The 23,692-nt window shown below is 35.7% G+C and overlaps 2 protein-coding genes across 4 annotated transcripts in view; one reads left to right on the forward strand and one right to left on the reverse strand.

Moving 5' to 3' along the window:
- PLCZ1 (phospholipase C zeta 1) overlaps positions 1–16,476 on the reverse strand; it is a 53,226-nt gene extending 36,750 nt beyond the window's left edge. Inside the window, exons 1-4 of one of the 3 annotated variants that reach the window (XM_007967800.3) lie at positions 16,396–16,476; positions 15,822–15,970; positions 14,674–14,797; positions 1,763–1,994 (exon numbers count right to left, since the gene is read on the reverse strand). In XM_007967800.3, coding sequence (XP_007965991.1) covers positions 1,763–1,994; positions 14,674–14,797; positions 15,822–15,832 — 367 coding nt within the window. In that variant the 5' untranslated portion in view covers positions 15,833–15,970; positions 16,396–16,476. Of the gene's footprint in view, positions 1–1,762; positions 1,998–14,673; positions 14,798–15,821; positions 16,063–16,395 lie in introns of those variants that run through there. The other 2 variants (XM_007967801.3, XM_037990305.2) reach the window with 2 other exon arrangements.
- A 106-nt stretch (positions 16,477–16,582) lies between these two features.
- CAPZA3 (capping actin protein of muscle Z-line subunit alpha 3) lies at positions 16,583–17,652 on the forward strand. Its single transcript, XM_007967796.3, has one exon. It carries the CDS (start codon positions 16,733–16,735, stop codon positions 17,630–17,632), a length of 900 nt encoding a protein of 299 aa, XP_007965987.3. The 5' UTR covers positions 16,583–16,732; the 3' UTR covers positions 17,633–17,652.
- The last annotated feature ends 6,040 nt before the right edge of the window (positions 17,653–23,692 follow it).

Genomic DNA, 23,692 nt, shown 5'->3' on the forward strand with positions numbered 1-23,692 from the left:
TGAAGTTAACAGTGCCAAAGTAATTTTTTTGGTAATATTCTCTAGATCAGTGCTACTGAAAGTCCTCATCTGTAAACTGGTTGTTTCCAGTTGGCAATGACATAAAGAGCTTGAGCCAGACCATAAATCAATTCACTACTTCCTTAGAGAAAGTCTTGCTATGAAAAAAAAAAGTAAACTGAACTCATCAGTTCTGCTTAGTGATACAGTTGCTTAATATTCTGGTGCAAGCTCTTTACCTTGCTGCAAACCTGCAAAAGTTTAATGGTGCTGAGACCAAATTGTCACTAACACTGAACTCAATGACACCACTACAATGTTGAGAACCCTCCAAAATCTTTGCATGGCACTGAGTCATGAAGCCAGAATTTTTATTGTGGCCCTCTGCCAGTCTCTCCAAACTCATCTCCCCCTCATTCTCAAAGTTCTAACCACACAGTCCTCCTGTTCCTTCAGTTCTTCAACTCAGGTTTAAAGTTTCCCTTTCTTGTACTTTAGACACTTCTCTCATTTTGTCACATAACTTGTCCATTCTTTCCGTTTAAGTCTCAGCTCAAATCTCACACTCTCAGAGAGGGTTCTCCTAAACACCCAACCTGAACTAGGCCTCCCAGGTCATCTGCCCTCCATCACCTTCCCTGCTCTATGTTTCCATATCCCATAGCACTTTCTTAAGTTATCCTTTTACGTGCTTCATTATTTACTGTCAACTTTCCTCCAACCCATCAGGAATTCAAGACCTAATTGCCTTGTTCTTCACTATATCTTCAGTCCCCAAAACCATACTTGATTAATGCAGACAAATATTTGAATAAATTATGAATGTATGATCCAATGCAGAAATAAGTTTGGGTTTGTTAGTACCTACATTATCATGTGTCAAACATTGGTAGCCTAAACCAACTTAAAGAGGCAAAACTTGAACTTTCATACGCCCCTTCTAGGTGAATATTTTGAGTTATTCTATCAGTTAATTTCTGTAAGGTCAAACATTGTGCTTTAACAATGTTTTGGTACCATTATATGAATATTTTATTGTATTATGTGTTTACAATTTTATTTCAAAATGAACATAAATGAAAAACTGTGAAGTGTTTTTACCCATTGAAAGATGGAACAAAGATCACAAATTCTATGACAGATGGAACAAAGATCACAAATTCTATGACAATTCTAAATGGTCATTTAATTTAAACCAAATCACTGTGTTCAAAAATGAAGAAAAAGCAAAAAGTATATATATATATTTATATATTTATGAAATGTTGTAGATAATTATATTTATAAACAAAGTAAAATTCATCATTTTATAATATTTTCTTCTTAGAATTTTTTTTCATTTAGCACATTTAATTTTCATACATATTTTCAATAATAGAATGCATTAAAATGGAAGACCACCTATAACTGGGGTTTTAGCTTATTCATGAGATCAAGATACTTTCTTCTAATAGGGTAAATGTAATAGAATCATTGTCTGTCTTTCACCTCCAAGCTCATTTCTGAATACTTGAGAGATACATGGAAACAGTTGAAAGAAGGAGCTGAACAATGTATAGGAAACGATGCCACGGTTGCATAGTATAGCATTCTAAAAGGTATCAATTCTATAAAATATATTTTCCCAAAGATATTTGACCCATCCAAAAACTGTAATTTGATAACCATAATTCATAAAAATAATTTGCTTTAAAATAATTTTTGGAAAAAGAAAAAATACTTCACATAAATATGCTGATAAAACTTTGAAATGCAAACATACCTTCTTCGATAGGTTCATATTTCTGAATGATCTCAAAAGCAATAGTTTTACTCATCTCAGCTGTATATTGTTCTTGTGTCAGAAATTGAACCAGATTATTTTCTAAAAGAATTTTCCGGTTTTCAGAATATGCGTTGAAAATCTCAACAATTTCTTCTCTGTGCGTGATAATTCGATAAATTGCTCTAAATTCTTCTATGGTGATTCTTCCTTGTTTCAGCCTGTCATTGTCCTACTAAAAAAAATGACTGGTGGGCTTACATTGTGAGTATAAAAAATACATAAAATGAATAGTATTTATGTAATACATAGTAATTTATACTTGAAAGAAGATGAAACTTACATTGGATTCTTATTGAAGATAAAATATATAAAACTGCATGGAGTGATGTCAAAATTGGGAAAGGGTTAGTTAACTCTTGAAACCCAGTGGTTACAGGGATAAAGAAAGGAGTATGGGAGAAAATGAGGGTTTCAAGTTGTCTTTCAATTTCACATTTCATTTTTGTATTCCGCTTTACTTCGATACCTTCTTAAAACCATACCAGGCAGTGTATAAACTCATGCCACTGGTGTGCAGCCTGGACTATATATGTCAGAGTGAGTCAGACACATTCAAGATCAATGTAAACTGCAGAAGCTGTAGTAATTATGCAATACCTTGAGGAAGTGGAGTGTGAGTTATCACTGAAGAATTTGGGGCAGGTACAAACAAGATGAGTTCCAATAAGAAAGAGTGGATTCGAAAGGTCATATTTGAACTTTATGAGAAAAGGCAAGCTATTAAAAGTACCAGGACAACTGGGAGTTTCTGAATAGGACAATGAATACCAAAAATAGAAGACTGGTTTGATTAGTTGTGCATTTCCAATTGGAAGAGATAGAGAACTACAGGTAAGAGAGCAGATAAGATGAAATTCAAGTGGGAGGTGGTGAACAGACACTAAAGAACAGACCTCAGTGAAATGACGAAGGGAGAATTCAGAAGGATTCGACACAGTGAAATTTAGAAAAATGAGAGAAATAATTCAGGAATGACCGGGGTCAGGGAGAGTCAGAAAAGCTAGTAGAATTATAGTATCACTAACAAATAAAAAAACTGGGAAATTGGAATTTCAGCTAAGAGGGAGATTTAATTTTTTAAAAAATGCTTTTTTATAACATCTTAACTCTCTTGCTACATTGTAAACAGCTTGAATGCAAGACGTATGTGTCGAAGGCGCATGGTGTCATGGTGGAATCTGTAGTTGTCAAATCAGATGCCGGGTCTCCAGAGCTTATTAAACAATGATAGCACCTTAAAATTATATAGTCTTAAAGTAACGGGTGCATATTGTTCATTACCTTAATTAACTAACATGCTTCAACTTACTGTTTTTAAATTCTGGATTTGGAGGTCCGTGGAAGTGGATGTTATAGAATTAATTCCATTTTAGCCTTATCCTACTCCTTATTTGTCATAAAATCTTAAGCAAGTCAATAAAAATTTACAAGATGCCTGTAATTCCTGACAATTTTGGTTATAAAAAGTTATATAAATAAAAAATTATGGTTCTACAGAATAGCAGCATAAAATAAAATATACATTATTCACTAAATAATGAAAGTTGTATTACTTCCAAACAGAGTATAAGCTTGGTCATCTGAAATGTTCTCTGATAATTTGTTTTGTCTCGTGTTCTTCTGAAAGGTCAAAATTGCCATCTGATACTAAAAAGAATTGGAGATATAAATCCAACAAAATTCCACGAATCCAAAGGATCACTATAATTGATCAAAATCAAAGAAGAATTGAAAGTCAAATACAGAAAAATGAAAACCACACAAAATAGTGAGAGTTGTATCACTGAAGAGGGGAAGATCTAATTTTTGTAGAAAGAGAATGGAAAGGGAAAGCAACAAGGAGCAAGTAACAATGGGGAAGAAAAATAGGACATGGCAGCCTCATGATCAAGGGAAGCAGGGAGAAGAAAAGCAATAAGAAAGAAGGTGCAATTTGAGTGCTGAGGCACGTGATAGCAGCTCAGACTGCCAATGTACTAGACTCCCCTATAAGAGAAAACTGAAGTGCAAAAATCTTAGGTAAATTGTCCCCAGCCACAAAGGTAGACCAGGATTTTTAACTAACTATAAGACCACCCAGAGGAGCAGTTGGAAGAAAAAAAGTGCGTATACCATTACACAGATTAACAATATATATGCAGAAATAAATTCTGTAACATACAAATCTGACCATCTCAACTCCCTCTTAAAGTTCTCATGGCACCTCCTTTGTCTTCAAGACAAAACCCCAACTGTATTGTGTAGCATCCAAGGCTATCTAAAATGTCATGGATGATTTCTGCTCTTATCTTTTTCCTCCTTGCACCTCATACTTCAGGTGCTCTGAATTAGTTTTAGCACAGATACCAAACCATCTCTTGCTATGGTACAGATATTTGTTTGTTTGTTTGTTTGTTTTTTCTTTCTGGAATATCCTTCTTTCTGTTTAAATTACCAATTTCTACTAATCCTTGAAAAAGTGTCACCCACTCTAGAAATCTTCCTAGGTCCTCTGTATCTCCTCCCCATGTTACATTAAAATATCCCTTCTCTGAGTTCTTAGAAGGTTCCACTTTCTTCTCTTACAGGCCTTATTAGATTGGAATGACAGCCCTTTTCTATATTCATCCTAGAATTGCCTCAGACAGTGAGTTTGTCATTTGTTTCTTGTATCCTCAGGACTTTAAAAAGTGCCTGCCTGACTGGAGATATTCAGAATGTGGCCTACCACCCAGTTTTATGAATCTGATGAAATAACTGTATTTAGACAACAATTGGATAAAGGAGTTAAGTATCTCCCTAGACTTAAGGAGGATAGGAAAAGAGATTTAAAAATGCATATTCCAGAAGATATGCAAAATCTCAGGTCCCACCTCAGGGTTTACTACCACCTTTCAAATGTTTCATATTAATCATTAAAAGTACAACATATAATAAGAGAAATCATTTTTCTCCTCTTTAAAAAATGTTCCTTAAGTGGTTATTCTTTGCAAAGCATTACAAAAAGCACTTTCCCAAACAATTCATTCTATGTCTTATATATTCAGAAATACACCATATACTTCAAAACCGTGCATATCATGAAGGTAGATATTTTATTCCTTTTATTCCCAATGCTTACTACTGGACCTACCTAGAGTAGGAGCTTAATTACTATATGTTTAAATGAATGATTGAATAAACAAGGAAAAAAGAATACAAAATAATTCTATTGACTGTCATTCTGAGTGTATACTTTCAGAAAACAGAATGAAGGCTTTCCATGTTATCACCATCTTCCATTTCCAATGCTCAGTTTGCTAGTAAAAATATGAAATGTTATTTAAAATAAATAACGTGATGAGAAAGCTGATTTATCAAGACAGAATTTACTTTTAATGTAAGATACAGCATTTTAAAGTTGGTTGTATCTAAAATTATACTAAAAATAAAGCTTAAATACATTCAAATTATATTACAGGAAACGACATGACTTGCCACTTTCTTTTTTCCCAGACTCTGACACTAGTTTAAATTGTTTGACAAGTTTGTCTTTTTCCTTTTCTTCTTCCCTTTCCTCCCTACCAAATATATGAGTCAGATAGTATACTGGGTAATAAGGATGCAAAAGTAACATATTGTCAGTGCCCTCTGGAAGCATATAGTCTAAAAAAAGAAAGTAGGCGTGGAAGTGTATAGGTGGCGAAATGTAAACTTTGTAGCTGAGCACACTGGCTCACACCTGTAATCCCCAAGCTTTGGGAAGTCAAGGTGGGAGGAGCACTTGAGGTCAAGAGTTTGAGACCACCTTGGGCAACATAGTGAGACCCTGTCTCTAAATGTGAAAAAAAAAAAATTAGCCAGGTGCATTGGTGCATGCCTGTAATCCCAGCTCCTCTGGAGGCTGAGGCAGGAGGATCCCTTGAGCCCAGGAGTCCAGGGCTAGAGTGAGCTATAATCACACCACTGTACTCTGGCCTGGGTGACAAAGCAAGACTTTGTCTCTAATTTTTTTTTTAATTTTAAAAATAAAATAAATGTTATAGATAATAAACACAATAAGGAAAGTTGGACAATTCTTCCTGGAGTGTCAAAGGAGAATCTTTATAGAAAAAGTGATCCTGGAGCTAAGTCTTTAGAGATGAGAAGGAAGATATTTGCCTGAAATTAGGGAGGAAGGGGGCTAATTCTATTTGTTAAGATCAGAGCAAATGAAGGTACAAAGTACAAAACAGAAGAGTGTAATTGGAGAGAATGTTAGTGAAGCTGCAGGAGCAGATAAGGCAGGAGGCACAGCTGAATCCCAGGGGTCCTCGGAAGCCACAGTGAGAAACTTAGACTTTGGAAAGAATAAAGAGTTATTGATTTTTAGTTTTAAGAGAAATCACATAGATTTTTGTTCTAGAAAGATTACTGTGGCAGCAGTGTAGAAGGTAGATGTTGGAATTTAAAACAAACCAATCTGTAGGGTTTTTCCAACTTTGATGTACATATGAGTCACCTTGGGACTTGTTGAAATGCAATCAGCTTCATTTCTGGTCTGAGGACCACAATAAGTAGTAAGTACTTCAAGACAATTGACATGGTGTGGCAAGTATATGGACCTAAAAAGATAGGATCAGAAGAAGAATCTGAAAATCTCTTCAATTTCTGCTTAGATAACTGAGAGAACGGTGCTGCTGTCACCAAGCAAAGAAATAGAGGAAGAAAGACAGTTTAAAAGGGAAAGATGAGTTTCACCCTAAACATATTAAATTTGAAGTACATCTGAGACAACATCTAAGCAGAGACAGCCAGTAGGCAAATGGTTGTGGGTTAGGGATAGAGGAAAACAATAAGCTATAGAAGAAAGTACAATAATAACTTTGGAGTTAGACAGACCCAGACATGAGTTTCTATTGTTATGTGAGAGATGAAGAAATTATATCAACATTCTTGTGCTCAATATCCTTATGTGTAAAAAGAAGATAACAATAACTTCCTTGTATGTTTTTAATAAAATGAGTGCCAAACCTAATCAGTGTCTACATCATGGCAGATGATGAATAAATGGTGCCATTTACATGTCTTTGAAGTTCAGGATAGAAAACCTGGAACTTGTTCCTATTTAAGAAGTAGCCATTGAGAGTCAATAAGATAGCTCAGGAAAAGTTTGTAATGTAAAAATAAAGGATACAAAGAGCTCAACTTTAAGAGGAGAGTAGAAGGAATGGTCACAGGACAGAAGGAGAAGGACTGGTCACAAATTTTAAGAGAAAATTGAGAGAGAATGATGTCATAGAAGTTAGAACAAGGAAATTTTTTAAAAACAGGGATAAGTGAAATGCACAGAGAAGCTAACCAGTGGATTTAACATTTTTGACCTAAAAAGATCTTCAAGATAGGTATGAAAGCAAAACGGATTGCAATGGATCATTGAACAAGTGGAGAAAGAAATGTAAAGGATTCTTTTGGTTTATCTGTTAAAACAGAGAATGTAACATTAGAAGAGAATATGGTGCTATTTATTTTTTAGATGAGACTTTTTAAAAGTTTACATTGTGGAAGACCAAGGTAAGAAACCATAAACTTAAGGTGGAACCAAACAGAATATAAGGGGCTGAGTTGATTCCAGGTAGCAGATTCGTAGGGCAGAATCAGTAGAGAAATAATTTCTCTCTCTCTGAATACTAGCTTCCAATCCATTCTAACTAGTGCTGTGTTATTTATCCTAAAATATGTAATATTTCTTTACTCAAGAAATTTCAGTGAGTACCCCTTGCCTGTAAAAAGAAGTATAATTTCCATGGTCTACCATTCAAGGTTTCCATCGTCTGGCTACAACTGTCATTTGCAACTATTTCTTACCACTTCCTTTCATGCATCCTGTACTCCAGTCATATGTGATTACTTTTTATTCTCCATGCACTCTTTCCACATACTCCATATATACTGCTTCTTATTCAAGGTCCAGCAAGAATGCCACTTCCATCATGGCATCTTCTATAAAAGCCCAAATTAAATAGAGTCCCTTCTCAGATTCCCTGGTAGTATTACCCATGAGATATATTATAAGCTACTTAGAAAACAGTAATTTCTGCATTCCTTTTTCTGCACTTAAAAGAGAGATAACACTTTATTCACTTTTTACAATTCAGTTTCCTACAGAGTGTCAGCACATACTATAGATTTAATAGTGGCTATTAATTCCTCAGAGATTTGGAAGACTCAAGGCAAATCCTATAAAAAAAATCCTGAAATTACAAAGGATACTATTTCTTACTCAGCCAACAATCAAAAGTGTAATCCAACACTCATACTGTGTATTGAAATAACATATATTTCCTATAAAATATTTTAAATGCTATAAACACTATTGCATGATAAAAGCGATAGTCTTTTTTAGTAAAGGGGTTTTTAAAATCTTAGAGAATTGCTGCTGAAACCATGAATCAATAATTAATCTTGTAGAAAGAAGTTTAGAATATACTGCCAAGATCATAAAGTTTTATTTTCTTTACTCAAATTTATAATAAAATGTCACCTTGTAAGAAAATAAACTCATGTCAGAATTTACATCAGCTACTTAGAAAATGAACAAATGTAATTCAATTGTGTATACTTAACTGATGCAGCGTCTACATATATTTATTGAGCGCCTACTTTGTTCATGCCTGGTACTAGGTACATTCATACATAATATCTTATTTAATATCCACAACAATCATGTGAGATAGCTATGTTAGTAGTCCCATTCTACGGATTACGAAATTTGCTCAGAGAGATTTTTAACTTGCCAAGTAGTAAATGGCTAGATTGTCTTAGAGTCAAGAATCTCTAGTGCTCTGAGAGACTAGAAGATTTTGATCACCAAAGATTGATTAGGACTCCTTTTATTTACTCTGGGAAAAGGTGCATCCATAAGGTGAGAAAAAATTAGCAACAAGAGTTGAAGTAAGTGAGCTGAATGTGTAAGAAGCTTAATCTTCAACTATCCATAAAATACAGTTAACCAATACACCTTCCCTAAGGATTCTACTTAATCAACATGTTAATGCATACATGGCAATTTAGCCTTAGGCGACAAAGTTTTAAATTAGTGGTTCTAGAATTATGTTAATAGATAAGAATAGTTTATCATGATTATCAGCCTTGTATATGTAATTTATGCTTCTAAAGTACTTACAGTTATTTTAAGGAGGTTTTTGAAGTATTCTTAGCAAAATCTGCCTCTCTAATTTTTATAATTAATATTATTTTCATAGCCACTCCAAAAAGGCTTTGATAAACAATAGATCTTCAGGCCTGCTCATGTCCATAATCATACATTTCAATTAGTGAGCCATTTCTGTACTTTGACAATGGTCGAGCATTCTATGTAATGCTTTTAAATATGGCATGTATTTTACTAAATTTCACTTCAGATATCTCTGCCCTGAAGATAACATAAAGAAACCTGATAATCACTGAATAATATTTACAACACTTCACACGTGATACACATTTCAATATATACTATTTTTATTTTGTCTTTAATGTAAATTTTATTAAATCAGGAAGCAATAGCTTTTCTCCCTTTGGAAGATACTACCGGAGGGAAAATCCTACATGTAAAGATTTTCATAAAAACTTGTGTTCTTTGAATGTGGTATTAGTCATGAATTGATTAAAATTCTGATACCTTATGGCCACACGCACTGCTTGGATTCAGAGAAACAGTTCTGCAACTTTTGTTTTCACTGGGGTGTCCTGAGAAGCACAGCTTTTCCTTTTTAACTTCCTCTTTGTGGTTTGTAAACTTGAGGGCTAAATCTTATTGAGAGAAGTGGTTGTTGGAAGACAATTCTCCATAGGTCTCTTGTGTTTCTATGTGTTTTCTGAGCACAGGTATTGATTGCTTTTCTTCCATACTAGATTTTCAAGGACATTTGTATAGCGAACAGCTTTGGTAAAGATAGTGTCTCCTTCCAGAGAAAAAAAAGCAGTTTTGTTTACTGTTCCCTATAATAATGACAATGACAGTCTACAGGGCAAAGATCAGGTAGACCTACTGCCCACCATAAAAGACCCGAGTTCCCTTAACCTTAAGGTAACTATTCTAGAACCCAACCCACTGTGCGTCACTTGTTCCTCTTCATACCACACTTCAAAAACTGGGGCTTGGGGAAATAACATCAAAATGCTAATACTCTGACAACTGTCATTTCTGTGAGTAATAAGTTGTCTTTTTTCTTTTTTTTTTTGACCCACAAGCCTGCTTCCACCAACTTCCATAGAGCTACATCAGGCCAATTTGTTAGCTTGCAAGGAGGCTAAAATGTCAGATCTTTCCCAGTTTGTGTAACCAATAACAACTTCAACACAGATTGTGTCATCTGAGTACTCACGTTCAAAAAACAAAATCATACTCAGGATTTTAATGTTCCTAATGATCTGGATTGGCCAGTCTAGATTTCTTGCCTGATTCTCCAAGAAATTTGACATCTTCCTAGTACAAAATTCAGCTAACATGGCTTTTCCTAATTTTGTTAATGATCCTTCCTTCTGTCATCTAGTGACAGAATTGAGCCAGGTTTCCCTCCTACTAGTTCTTCAAACAAAGATAATTTTTGGATGATTTTCTCTTGGGGAATAAGTGAAATAACATGTTTTCAGATTATATATTCCTTCTTGATTTTTTAAGTCAATTTATGGAGGTATAATTGACACACAGAAAGTATACATACTTAATGTATACAACTTGATGAGTTTGGAGATAAGTATACAGCCATGAATTTATCAACACAATCTATGCCACAAACATATCCATTCCTTCCAAAAGTTTCCTTCTGCCCTCTTTATTATTTTTTCCCCATAGGGTCTCGCTTTGTCACCCAGGCTAGAGTGCAGCGGCACCATCACAGCTCACTGCAGCCTCTATCTCCTGAGCTCAAAGGATCCCTCCACCTCAGCCTCCCAAGTAGCCCAAGTAGCTGGGCCCACAGGCACACACCACCAGGTCCAGCTAATATTTGGTATTTTTTGTAGAGACAAGGTTTCACCATGTTGTACAGACTGGTCTCAAACTCGTGAGGTCAGGCGATCTGCCCACCTCAGCTTCCCGAAGTGCTGGAATTACAGGCGTGAGCCACCGCACCTGGACCCTCTTTATTACTTTTGTGTGTGATAAGAATACTCAATCTAAGATCTACCCTCTTACACTTTTAAATATGCAACACAGTGTTATTTATCACGGGTACAATGCTGTTCAGTAGCACACTGGGACAAACTATACCCTTTGACTAACACTCCCTTGTTTTCCCCCTCCCTCAGCCCTGGTAACTATCATTCAACTCTCTCCTTCTATGAGTTTGACTGTTTTAGATGCCTCACATAAGTGGTGTCATGCACTATTTGTCCTTCTGTGTCTGGCTTATTTCCCTTAATATAATGTCTTCTAGTTTTATCCATGTTGTCACAAATAACAAGATATTCTTTAGTTTTTCAGGATAAGTAATATTTCATTGTATGTACGTACTATATTTTCTTTATTCATTCATAATGGACAGATTGCTTGCATATCTTGGCTATTGTAAAATAATGCTGCAATATATATGGGAGTACAAATATCTCTTGATTTCAATTCCTTTGGGTATATACCCAGAAATGGGATTGCTGGATTATATGGCAGTTCTTTTTTAATTTTTGTAGACCCTCCATATTGTTTTCCACAGTGGTTGTACCAGTTTGCATTCACCCCAATAGTATATGAGTTCCCTTTTCTCCACATTCCTGCCAACACTTTTCTATTATACTTTTTATAATAATCATTCTAACAGGTATGAGGTGATATCTCATGTGGTTTGATTTGCATTTCCCTGATGATTAGTGATGTTGAGCACCTATTTATATACCTGTTGGCCATTTGTATAGCTTCTTTAGGGAAATGTCTATACAATCTCTTTGCACATTTTCTAATCAGGTTACCTGGGGTTTTTATTCTATTGAGTTGTGGGATTCAATTTTGGATACTATTCCTTTATCAGATAGATATATGGTTTGCAAATATTTTCTTTTATTCTGTAAATTGCCTTTACATTTTTGTTGATTATTTCTTTTGTTGTGCAATAGCCACTTTGTTTCATGTAATCCCACTTTTCTATTTTCAGACAAGTTTTTGTTACCCGTCTTTGTTACTATTCCTTTGGAGTCATATCTAAGAAATTCTTGCCAAGCCCAATGTCAAAAAGCTTTTTTCCTATTTTCTTCTATGAGTTTCATAGTTTCAGGTCTTAAGTTTAAGTCTTTAATGGACTTTGAGTTGATTTTTGAGTATGGGATAAGGTCAGAGTCCAATTTCACTTTTTACATGTAAATATCCAGTTTTCCCAGTGCCATTTATTGAAGAGACTATCCTTTCCTCACTGTGTATTTTAGTACCTTTGCAGAAGATCAGTTGACTATATATGAAGGGGTTTATTTCTGGACCCTCTATTATGTTCCATTGGTCTATATATTTGTTTTTATGCCCCTACCATACGGCCTCAATTACTACAGTATTTTAAATAGATTTGGAAACCAAAAATTGTGATGCCTCCACCTTTATATTTCTTTTTTAAAGATTGGTTTTGGTTATTCAGGGTTTTTTTTGGTTCCAATAGGAATTTTAGGGTTGTTTCTTCTGTTCCTATAAAAACTAAACAAAAATGTCATTGGGATTTTAGTAGGGATTACATTGAATCTGTAGATCACCTTGGGTAGTATGGATATATTAACATGGGATGTTTTTCTGTTTATTTGTAACTTTTAAAGTTTGTTTCTTCAATGGTTTACAGTTTTGGTGTGCCAGTTTTTCACTTCCTTGGTTAAATTTATTCTTAAGCACTTTATATTTTTTAACGCTAATGTAAGTGAAAATGTTTTCTTGATTTCTTTTTGGATAGTTCAGAGTTAATGAATTGAAATGCAACAAATTTTTACATACTAATTTTGTATCTTGCAACTTTACTGAATTTAATAGTTCTAGCAGTTGTTTTTGTTGTTGTTGTTTTGTTTTTTTGTTTTGAGGACTCTCGCTCTGTTGCCCAGGCTGAAGTGCAGTGGCACGATCTCAGCTCACTGAAACCTCTGCCTCCCAGGTTCAAGTAATTCTCATGACTCAGCCTCCTGAGTAACTAGAATTACAGGCATGCACCACCAAGCCTGGCTACTTTTTGTATTTTTTAGTAGAGATGGGGTTTCACCACATTGGCCAGGCTGGCCTTGAACTCCTGACCTCAGGTAATCCACCCACCTCAGCCTCCCAAAGTGCTATGATTACAGGCATGAGCCACAACACCTGGCCTTCTGGTTGTTTGTTGACAAAATCTTCGGAAGTTTCTACATGTAAGATTGTGTCATCAGTGAATAGAGATAATTTTGCTTTTGCCATTCTAATGTAATTGCCTTTTATTTTCATTTCTTGACTAATTACTTTGGCTAGGATTTCCAGTACCATCTTGAGCAGAAATGGTGAGAGTGGGCATCCTTGCCTTTTCCTAGATCTTAGAAAAATTTTTTTCAGTTTATTTTATATGATATTAGCTGTAGGCTTTTCATATATGGACTTTATTATGTTAAGTTCCTTTTATACTCAATTTATTGAGAGTTATCATGAAAGGGAGTTAAATTTTGTCAAATGCTTTTTCTATATTTTTGAGATAATCATGTGATTTTTATACTCCATTGTGTTGAGGTGGTGTATCACATTGATTGATTTCTGTATGTTGAGCCATCCTTGCATGCCGGGGACACATATTATTTGGTCATGGAATATGATCCTTTTAAAGTGCTATAAATTTGGTTTGCTATTATTTTGTCGGGCAATTTTGCATCTATGTTCATCAGCAATATTGGCCTAAAGTTTTGTTTTCTTGTGGTGTCTTTGTTCAGCTTTGGTATCAGGATGATGTTGACCTTATAAATAAAACTGGAAGTGTTCCCTTTTCAATTTTTTAGAAGCATTTCAGAAGGATTGGTATTAATTCTTCTTGAAATCTTTGGTAGAATTCACCTGTGAAGTCATTTTGTCCTGGACTTTTCTTCGTTGGGCAGTTTTTGATTACTAATTAAGTCTTCAAATAGGGTGTCACTATGTTACCCAGGCTGATCTCAAACTCCTAGCCCCAAGTGATCTTCCCACCTTGGCCTCTCAAAGCACTGGGATTACAGGCATGAATCACTGCACTCAGCCTCTCAGTCTCCTTTTTGCTACTGGTCTCTTTAACCTTTCTAGTTCTTCTTGGTTCAATCTTGATGGGTTGTATGTTTCTTCAAATTTCTCTTTTTTTCTAGATTGTCCAAATTTATGGTATATGATTGCTCATAACAGTCCCTATGTGTTTTTCATTTTTGTGAGATCTGTTGTAATGTCTCCGCTTTCATTTCTGATTTTATTTATTTGAGTCCTCTCTCTTTTTTTCATACTCTTACTAAGTATGTGTCAATTTTATTTAACTTTTCAAAAAAACAAGTCTCAATTTCCTCAATTTCTTCTAATTTTTCTCTTTTCTATTTTAGTTATTTCTGTGCTAATCTGTATTATTTCCTCCCTTCTGCTAAATTTGGGCTTATTCACCACTGATTCTATAAATCACTAACATCGAATACAGTTACCATTATTATTTTGATGTAGTTAGACATCCAATCCTAGGTTTAATGCTAGCATTTCTGTATTCTCAGGAAATTATTCTAAACTGATTTCCTGGTATTATTTCAGATTTTCTCAACAACTAATTTTACCTTCTACTGAAATGCTCTCCATCTTGGTTGTAAATATAGTTAGCATAATTAATTGTTTTTCTTCTTAAGAGACTAACCTTTATATGACATTTACTCACATTGGATTAAGTTCCTCCTAGGATAGGATAGGCAGGGGGTGGATATCATCTTACCTTAAATATCCGTTTCACATGAATATAACTGCACCGAATATCTAATTTTTCAAGTAACCTCTGAGTTTTTTCTAGATTAATTTTTCCGCCTCTAAAGTCATCCTGAATCTTCGACAAAAACCATGTAGAAAGCACAAAAAGTTAAGGAAATTCTCATAGAAAGGCACTGAGTATTTAAAATTCCTAAAGAAACATTTGATTTACTGTACTTATTTTTATTTTTAAAGAATATGCTTAAAGTAAATTATAGGATAATTGTATGATAAATAATTTTTTTTAATTAAGTAGTTACTATGCTATAGTAAAGGTATGAAAGGGTATAGCACAATAAAAATGCAAAAAAAGAATTAAAGTTAAAATTTGAGAATTAAAGTCATTACTTAGAAAATAATTAAAGCATTATTACAATCGATTGCTTGAAGGCATGAAGTTGGGAGGCAACCAGACTTCAAGATCATCTCTCACCTGATCTCTCTGTTTTAGTTCTCTAATCCAGAAAGGTGATCAAATTAACTCTGAATCTTAAGGAAGGTGGAAGTATTAGATGAATTCCTAATATGTCACTGAACACAGTTTCTGCTACTTAGTGTTCAATAAATAGTAACCATGACTGATAAAGTTATTATTACTACATTAGTCAAATGCCCAGCTATACACACACTCAAGACAGTAACATTTTAAGTACCATCAAAAAGCATCAAAAATACCATGGTAAGGGTATATTTGGTATGAAAGAGAAAACAAAAAAAATTTTAAAAGCTTACTTATCATAGATAAACTACAAAAGTTAGGACACTTCCATTTGAAAAACTAAGATCGAAATGAGATAATGACAATTATCACTAAAATTATAAAAGATATAGGTAAAAATTGTGCAAAACTACTCAGTTTCAGATTGTTAAAATGTATTGAGATCTCCTTAAATTTAATAGTTATGACTTAATAGAATAAATAAAGCTCATTTTCTTGTAAGAAAAAGATACCAGAATGTAAGGAAAGTTAGAAAAGCTCAGAACAGACATCGAACAAGCAGTTCAGCTTAAATGAAGAGGATTTAAATTCAGAACTCTTGGAAAAAAATAACAGCATCAAATAAAGAGGATAATCAGGAGAAAGAAGAGGGACAGAAAGAAGCTCTCAATGGATATTTCATTTCCATAGTTTCATGACCTGTAGAGCCGTTTCTCCTCACTTAGAAGTCTTTCCCCAATAGGTGCTGTTACGGGTCCCAAATACAATTAACTCTGCCCCTTTGCAGAAAATAATTTCTTGATACTCCTCAGCTGTTACCACTTTTCTAGGGAGAAAGCAGAGAACACACAGAGGTTTGTTGCCTCTGTTCTTTGAAGCTAGCTCACACTTCACCGTAGAAACAGTAAGCAAGATGTAGTACCTGCACTACCCTGCCCTTGAAATTGTTTGGCTTCTTACATTCTGACCATCTCCAAACCCACAATATTTGAAAATGCAGCTTTCCCTGATGTCTGGCATTTTTCCATGAACTGCCATTGTATCTCATTTTATTTTTTACTATTTTGTTTAAACCCCTCAAACCTTTCATCACAATGTAATGTGCTTCCAGTGGGTTTGGGCAGCTACTCTGAGAGCCTGAGTATAAATCAACACCATTGTGATTCCTGAAGTTGCAAAGTGCTGTCACTCTTGAAACTTTGGGCTGCTTCTCTAGATCCCTGACAACATATAATGCACACAGAGACACACCACTTTCGAAGAAGACTGTTCAGGAGGCTAAGTTCTTAAAATCTTCAAAATAGGTATAGCTGGTTGGCTGGGCACCACACTGTCAGGTGACTGTCATTTTTTCCTTTTGGTCTGAATACCCATTGTGATATCATCAGAGGTTCCACACTTCACAAGGAAAGCTTCTTATGACCTCATCAGGAGGCTCAGACCTTGCTAGACTGCCTGCTTTCATGGGTAGACACAATAACCTTCAGCTTCAGTGTTAACACCTTGATAGGAAAGGTGTCTCATGGAATGTTTTCTTATCCTTTGAACACTCTTCATTTCAGAAGCTTTGCTTCTGTTGCAACCAAACATGACACTTAGCGTGCTGAGCAGGAAGGACAAGGAAAGAATAATTCGCAGACTGTTATTACAGGCACCTCCAGGGGAATTTGTAAATGCCTTTGATGATCTCTGTCTGCTTATCCGTGATGAAAAACTTATGCACCATCAAGGTGAGTGTGCAGGCCACCAACACTGCCAAAAATATTCTGTACCACTCCGCATCGATGGAAATCCAGTACTCTTGTCTCACCACAATGTAATGGGCGACTACCGATTTTTTGACCATCAAAGCAAACTTTCTTTCAGATATGACCTGCTTCAAAATCAGCTGAAAGACATCCAAAGTCACGGTATCATTCGGAATGAGACAGAATATCTGAGAGTTGTTGTTCTGTGTGCCTTAAAACTGTATGTGAATGACCACTATCCAAAAGGAAATTGCAACGTGCTGCGAAAAACTGTCAAAAGTAAGGAGTACTTGATAGCTTGCATTGAAGATCACAACTATGAAACAGAAGAGTGCTGGAATGGACTTTGGAAATCTAAATGGATTTTCCAAGTTAACCCATTTCTAACCCAAGTAACAGGAAGAATATTTGTGCAAGCTCACTTCTTCAGGTGTGTCAACCTTCATATTGAAATATCCAAGGACCTGAAAGAAAGCTTGGAAATAGTTAACCAAGCTCAACTGGCTCTAAGTTTTGCAAGGCTTGTGGAAGAGCAAGAGAACAAATTTCAAGCTGCAGTCTTGGAAGAATTACAGGAGTTATCCAATGAAGCCCTGAGAAAAATTCTACGAAGGGATCTTCCAGTGACCCGCACTCTTATTGACTGGCAGAGGATACTCTCTGACTTGAATCTGGTGATGTATCCTAAATTAGGATATGTCATTTATTCAAGAAGTGTGTTGTGCAACTGGATAATATAAAGAATTGCTCCTGGTAACTATCTTGATTTGACTCGTTTGTGTTTCTGGGGAATGGTTATTTTCCTAAAATTGAGCAATCTGTAGAGATGTCTCTCACCCAATGCAAATTTAAATGGGAAAAGTGTAAAAAGTAATTTTACTTGGGGAATATTTATGAATAATGCAAGAAAGTGTAAAGTAACTGTGTTTCATGGTGGTGACCATCATAAAGACCAAGACATTTGTTAGAAACTAAAAGAGTTTTATAGAATATGGGATTCCAGAAATAATAGAGAGGTGGCCAGGGTTAAGGCTGTGTGTGTGTATATGTGTGTGTGTGTGTGTATGTGTGTGTGTGTGAGAGAGAGAGAGAGAAAGAGAGAGAGAAACTTTTGACTTTGTTTTGAACTGAAAAGGTACACAAATGAATATCACTCCACAAATGATATTTTACATAACTCAATTCAGTACTGGACCATCCACGAGAGGGTGAATTTCAATAAATGACATTAGGTTTGGATTTTCCACGAAACCAACAAATATCAAAAATCTAGCTCACATGAAGGACTATTAGTAATTTTGGATCCTCTTCCACTCTACTTCCTTCCCCTCAAGAATCGGGGTAACTCAAAATCCCTGGCTTGTCTGACAACTAACATGGTCTTCCAAGCCAACTAGAAAAACCTGACTTCCCAAACTTTTACAGCTAAGCTCTTGTGAAGTCGTCACTGTAAACACTTATAAGTACTTACTGCATAACATGGCTTGTGCTAAATATTCTGCATAACATTTTTCATCACTAATCTGGTACTAGTATTATCTCCATTGTACCTAAGAAAAACCTAAGTTCTCAAGTTGTTTACATCTTCCAGACACATAGTATCACAGTTCATTTGTGCTGCTATAACAAAATGCCATACATTGAGTAACTTATAAATAACAGGAGTTTATTGCTCACAGTTATGGAGGCTGCAAAGCCCGAGACCAAGGTGCTAGCAGATTCAGCGCCTAGTAAAGGCGTGTTTCTTTATAGATAGGATTTTCTAACTGTGACCTTACATGGTAAAAGGGACAAAGCAGCTCTTTAGAACTTCTTTTAACGGCACTAGTATCATTCATGAGGGCTCCACTCTCCTGGCCAATCACCTCCCAAAGTCCTCACCTCCTCATACCATCACCATGGGCACTCAGTTTCAACATATAAACTTTGGGGGACACAAACAATCAGACCATACCACATAGTGGTAAGCGTATCTGACTTAACACTCATCCTTCAGGGTACAACAGTTCCCCATGGAAGCCTATTTCATTATGAGTTATGGACTCTGATGCACATTGATTTTGCCAAGGATTCCACCTTAAAGGATACCCCAGAAGAAATGGAACCTGTGACAGCTGTTTTCTAACCAGAGCAAATCACCTATACACTCATCCTACCACTATTCCTAGCAATGTTACCGTCCATTGGTATCTGCTCTTTCAATAAATTCCAAATGTAAATCTCTTTAACAAGATTACAGTAGAGCAGTAGGTAGGCCCCATCCTCCAATTCTGATTTATCTAAGAAGCAAAGTGATTTGTATTTTGGGTTTATGCAATCGAAAAACACTTCTAATTTTACTTATTAACATTGGAGCGACAGATCCCATACAAGAATTTCTAAACCTAACCTCCCCAGCTGGTGGTTCTTCAAGAATCTCAGGAGAATAACCTGGAGCTTATCTTTAAAAATACACATTACCAGGGCCCATCCTAGGATTCTGATTTAGTAGGCTGGGAAATCTGTATTTTAGCAAGTATCGGAGGTTACTCTGATGCAAAAGATTTCAGGGCTACATTTTAAGAAATGTTCCCTAATCTTAAAATAGCATATCCTGTGCTTTCTCTCTACTTAATTAAAATCATTTCCCACAAAACCATAGCCCCATGAAGGACATTGCTACCACTTTACTGCATTTAGTATGCACAGACCAAGGACGGGCCTTGCCATGTAAAAAAGGTAGAAACAAACTTTCTAAAGAAAAGCAGAAAAGAAAGTTGCTCTCATAGCACTAAAATACAGCCATCTGGTGAATCCATAAGCAAAAATTTGAATTGATATTATGGTTATATGTGTAAGGGTTGATTTTCCAGATCATTGCAGATTAGGACCCAATGGTTTGTGGGATAATTACAGAGGCATTTAGCTCCTGCTTTAACATAGGGTTTTTTAAAAAAAAAATTTGTTGATAATTCTGAATATAAAAGTCACATGTATGAAATTGTGGAAAATGCTTAAAGCATAAAGCATTGTAGCCCATTTTCTTCTGTCTAATTTTATAGAACTGCTTTAAATATTAAGAATAGACAAAATATAAAAATTTGTATCTTGTTCTTTTTTTATAACATATATATCATAAACATTGCCCCATGTCATTAAAAACTCCTTGAGCACATAATTTTAATTATCTACATAATATTCATACTGTAGATGTCCATAACAAGACAAATCATTTCTCTATTCATATATAATTTAAATTTTTAGCATTTTATCTCTGTTATTAATGATGCTACGATGAACATTTGTTTGTCCACATCATAGGTTATTCTCCTTGAGATAAATTCCTTAAAACTGCATATTAAAAAGACATGAACATATTAATAGTTAATATATATTGCCAAATTGCTTTCCATAAAGATTTTGACAAATTTATCATCCCATTAGTAGCATTAAGAGAGTATCTAGCTCAGCATAGTAATCTTGACCATATAATATCATTTTCTTTTTTTTGATAAGCAACAAGGAAACCTTAGACAACACAAAACAGGAAACGTTATTTCATGAACTTATACTTCATTATGTCAAGAGTAGTCCCACAAGGATATTTAATTTGGTAGTTATTTTCCTTGTATGGAAATTGGCAGGGCCAAGGAAATGCACAGTCACTACCTGTTCCCTGTACCTCTCTCTCTCTCTCTCTGTCCTCTCTTCCTCTCTTTCTCTCTGACCTCTCTCTCTCTTTCTCTTTTCTGTCTCTCTCACACACACACATGCGCACACACACACTTAGGCCTACACTCAAAACACATACATACACACATGCCTAGGCATATACACACATAAAAAATATTTCAGATTGAGGAGTCACTGTGTTCTGTCCCTCAAATCCCACTCCCAACAGGAGTACAAGCTCCATCAGAATGATGATCTTGTCAATCTCAAGTACCTAGTCCATTATTGCCTGTCATATGGTAAGTACTCAAATGAATGAATGAATGAACAAATGAATAAGGATAACAAAGATAGGAAGCACAGAAGGTTTATCTGGCCTTAGGGTTTTATAACCCACCAACACCTGTTGTCCCTTAGGAGGCGTGCAGCCCACCGCAGATTCCCAGTGCTGGTGTTGTTACCCCTTACTCCAAGGCAGTTCATTCCATTCAGAAACTGCCATTAGTCTTCTGCTATGATGAAAACCTTTGCTTTTTTCTGACTCCAAAAGGTAGGAAATTTCTCCTCTATCAAGTTTAAGAAAATCAAGTTCTTCAAAAGTCATACATTCCTTTTCATTTTACATTGATTGCATTTTACATGATTCTCTGTCAAAGATTTTCTACCCTTGAAGGCTGGTTCAGAGCGCTAAAGGAATGACCATTTCATGTTCTACTCAAGCAGAGGTCCATGAGGAGACTTACATCTTTCAACATGCCTGCATGTTAGGGTGCATCCTTGCTGCTCTGGAACACACCCTGGCTTCATGTGTGCCTTGGGATTAAAGCATGCTTCATCTTTTCCTCTTTGTTTGCACTTTTATCACGTTTTACAAGACCTAGCTACTCCCTTCCATGTATCATGCATTTCTGGAAATAATCAAATAGAGCTCCTATTCAACTCTTTGGATGTTCAAAAGCTTATAAAGGCCCTCTCCATAGTAGATTAAATTTTAGTGAGTCAATATGAAAAGTGATTTCAGTTCACTGCCACTCAGTCAATTTTTGGCCATGTTATTGATTTATCTCACCTTCTTCTCAATCTTCTCATCATGAGGTACCTTAGATTCTGGCCCCTCTACTTGGATAACCGAAGCAGCTCCCTGGGATTTACTACTATTCTTAGAAAATGGGTTACCAGTCTACATTTTCCTAAATTATCGTGAAATCTATCTTGACTCTACTTCTGTCACTTGTCTTTCATTCTTGATGAGCAATCTATTTATTCTTTTCTACTAACATCTGTAGTCTTTTTTATGATATGCTTTCAAATTTTTCTACTTGACTAAGCTCCACTTCTTCATCATTGCTTCACATAGCAAACAACTTTGTTCTTTCACCAAGAAGACACATCCTTTCAAAAGTCCTACTGCTTCCTTTCTAGGCACATAAAAATACGTTTATGCTCTTCTCCTTCCAAATAGTCACCAAAGAAGTGTAGGTTCCTTTCTAAGACTAACTTTTCCTCCTGTGCATTGAATCCTAAATTCTTGATCTTTTGCCATCCAGGCTCTTTATCCATCAGGGTGTTAGTTTTGTTTCATTTTGTTTCGTTTGAGACAGCATCTCAAACATGGTAAAAATTATATTTGTGTTACCCAGGCTGGAGTACAGTGGCACAATCACGGCTCACTACAATCTCCATCCCCCAGGCTCAAGAGATCCTCCTACCTCAGCCTCCCAAGCAGCTGGGACTACAGGCATGCACTGTCACACCTGGCTAATTTTTCTAATATTTTGTAGAGATGGGGTTTCACCATGTTGTCCAGGCTGCTCTCAAACTCCTATGGGGTCAGTGGTAATACCCCCTTTATCGTTCCTTAGGTAACATGGCCTAATTGACACAGCTGGTGAGTGGCAAAACTGAAATTCCAGCTCAGGCCTGTCGCACTTCAAAATTCATGCCCCCTATACCTTGCCATGTCTACCCTCTGACTTCTAGTCCATCAGCATAACTAACACCCATTCTCAAAAGTTTCAATATCAATTATTTGTTCCAATTACCTTTTCTCAGTTATCACAGGAATGTGGTTTTATCTTGAAAGCCTATTTCCTCAGTTGTGCCTGCATCTTAGTCTCTTCTCTAATTTCTTCCATATCTCCTCATCCACTATTTCTTTCATATCTCCTCATCCACCCCTCAGCCAAACACAGGCTTCTTCCAACTTTAGTTCTTTGTCCTCTTGTGTTTTTAGCTTTATTTAGGTATAATTGAGATACAAAAATTTCACACATTTATGCATATATCTTGATGAATTTGGACATATGCATACACCCGTGATACCATAACAACCAAGGTACTAAGCATATCCAACACCTCAAAAAATGTCCTTATGTTCATTTGTGGGTTTTTTTTGTAAGAACATTTGACATGAGATCTATCTTCTTAACATATTTTTAAAGCACACAATAAGGTATTGTTAACCATGTGTACTATGTTGTACAGCAGACATCTAGAACTTATTCATCGTGCATAACAGAAACTTTATACCCACTGAAGAACAATTTTCCATTTCCCCTATCCCCAGTTCCTGACAATGATTATACATTTCCAATATTGTCTACCGGTCCAAGCTAAACTATATCCAAAATCATCATTCCCAGATCCACATCACTTATTTCTTTCCTGTCCCCCGCACCTACTTCAAACAAATTATTCTCTTATTTTCTGCTCTTAGAAGCACTATCTTACCATTAACTCAAGGTCAAGACTTTAAGCATTCTTAACTTGTTTTCCAAAGGGAACACACAAAGGGAATGTAAATTAGTCCAGCCTGTGGAAAGTCGTTTGGTGATTTCTGAAAGAACTTAAAATAGAAGTACCATTCAACCCCTCAATCCCATTATTGCATATATACGCAAATGAATATAAATTGTTCTACCTTAAAGACACATGTGCACATATGTTCATTGCAGCACTATTCACAATAGCAAAGTCATAGAATCCACCTAAACGGCCATCAGCAGTAGACTGGATAAAGAAAATGTGGTACATACACATCATATACAGCTATAGAAAAGAACAAGATTATGTCCTTTGCAGCAACATGGATGGAGCTGGAGGCCATAATCCTAAACACACTGACCCATAGAAATATAAACAAACTAAGC

This window comes from Chlorocebus sabaeus, chromosome 11, assembly GCF_047675955.1.
Source record: "Chlorocebus sabaeus isolate Y175 chromosome 11, mChlSab1.0.hap1, whole genome shotgun sequence".
In the NCBI taxonomy this organism is placed as follows: Eukaryota; Metazoa; Chordata; class Mammalia; order Primates; family Cercopithecidae; genus Chlorocebus; species Chlorocebus sabaeus.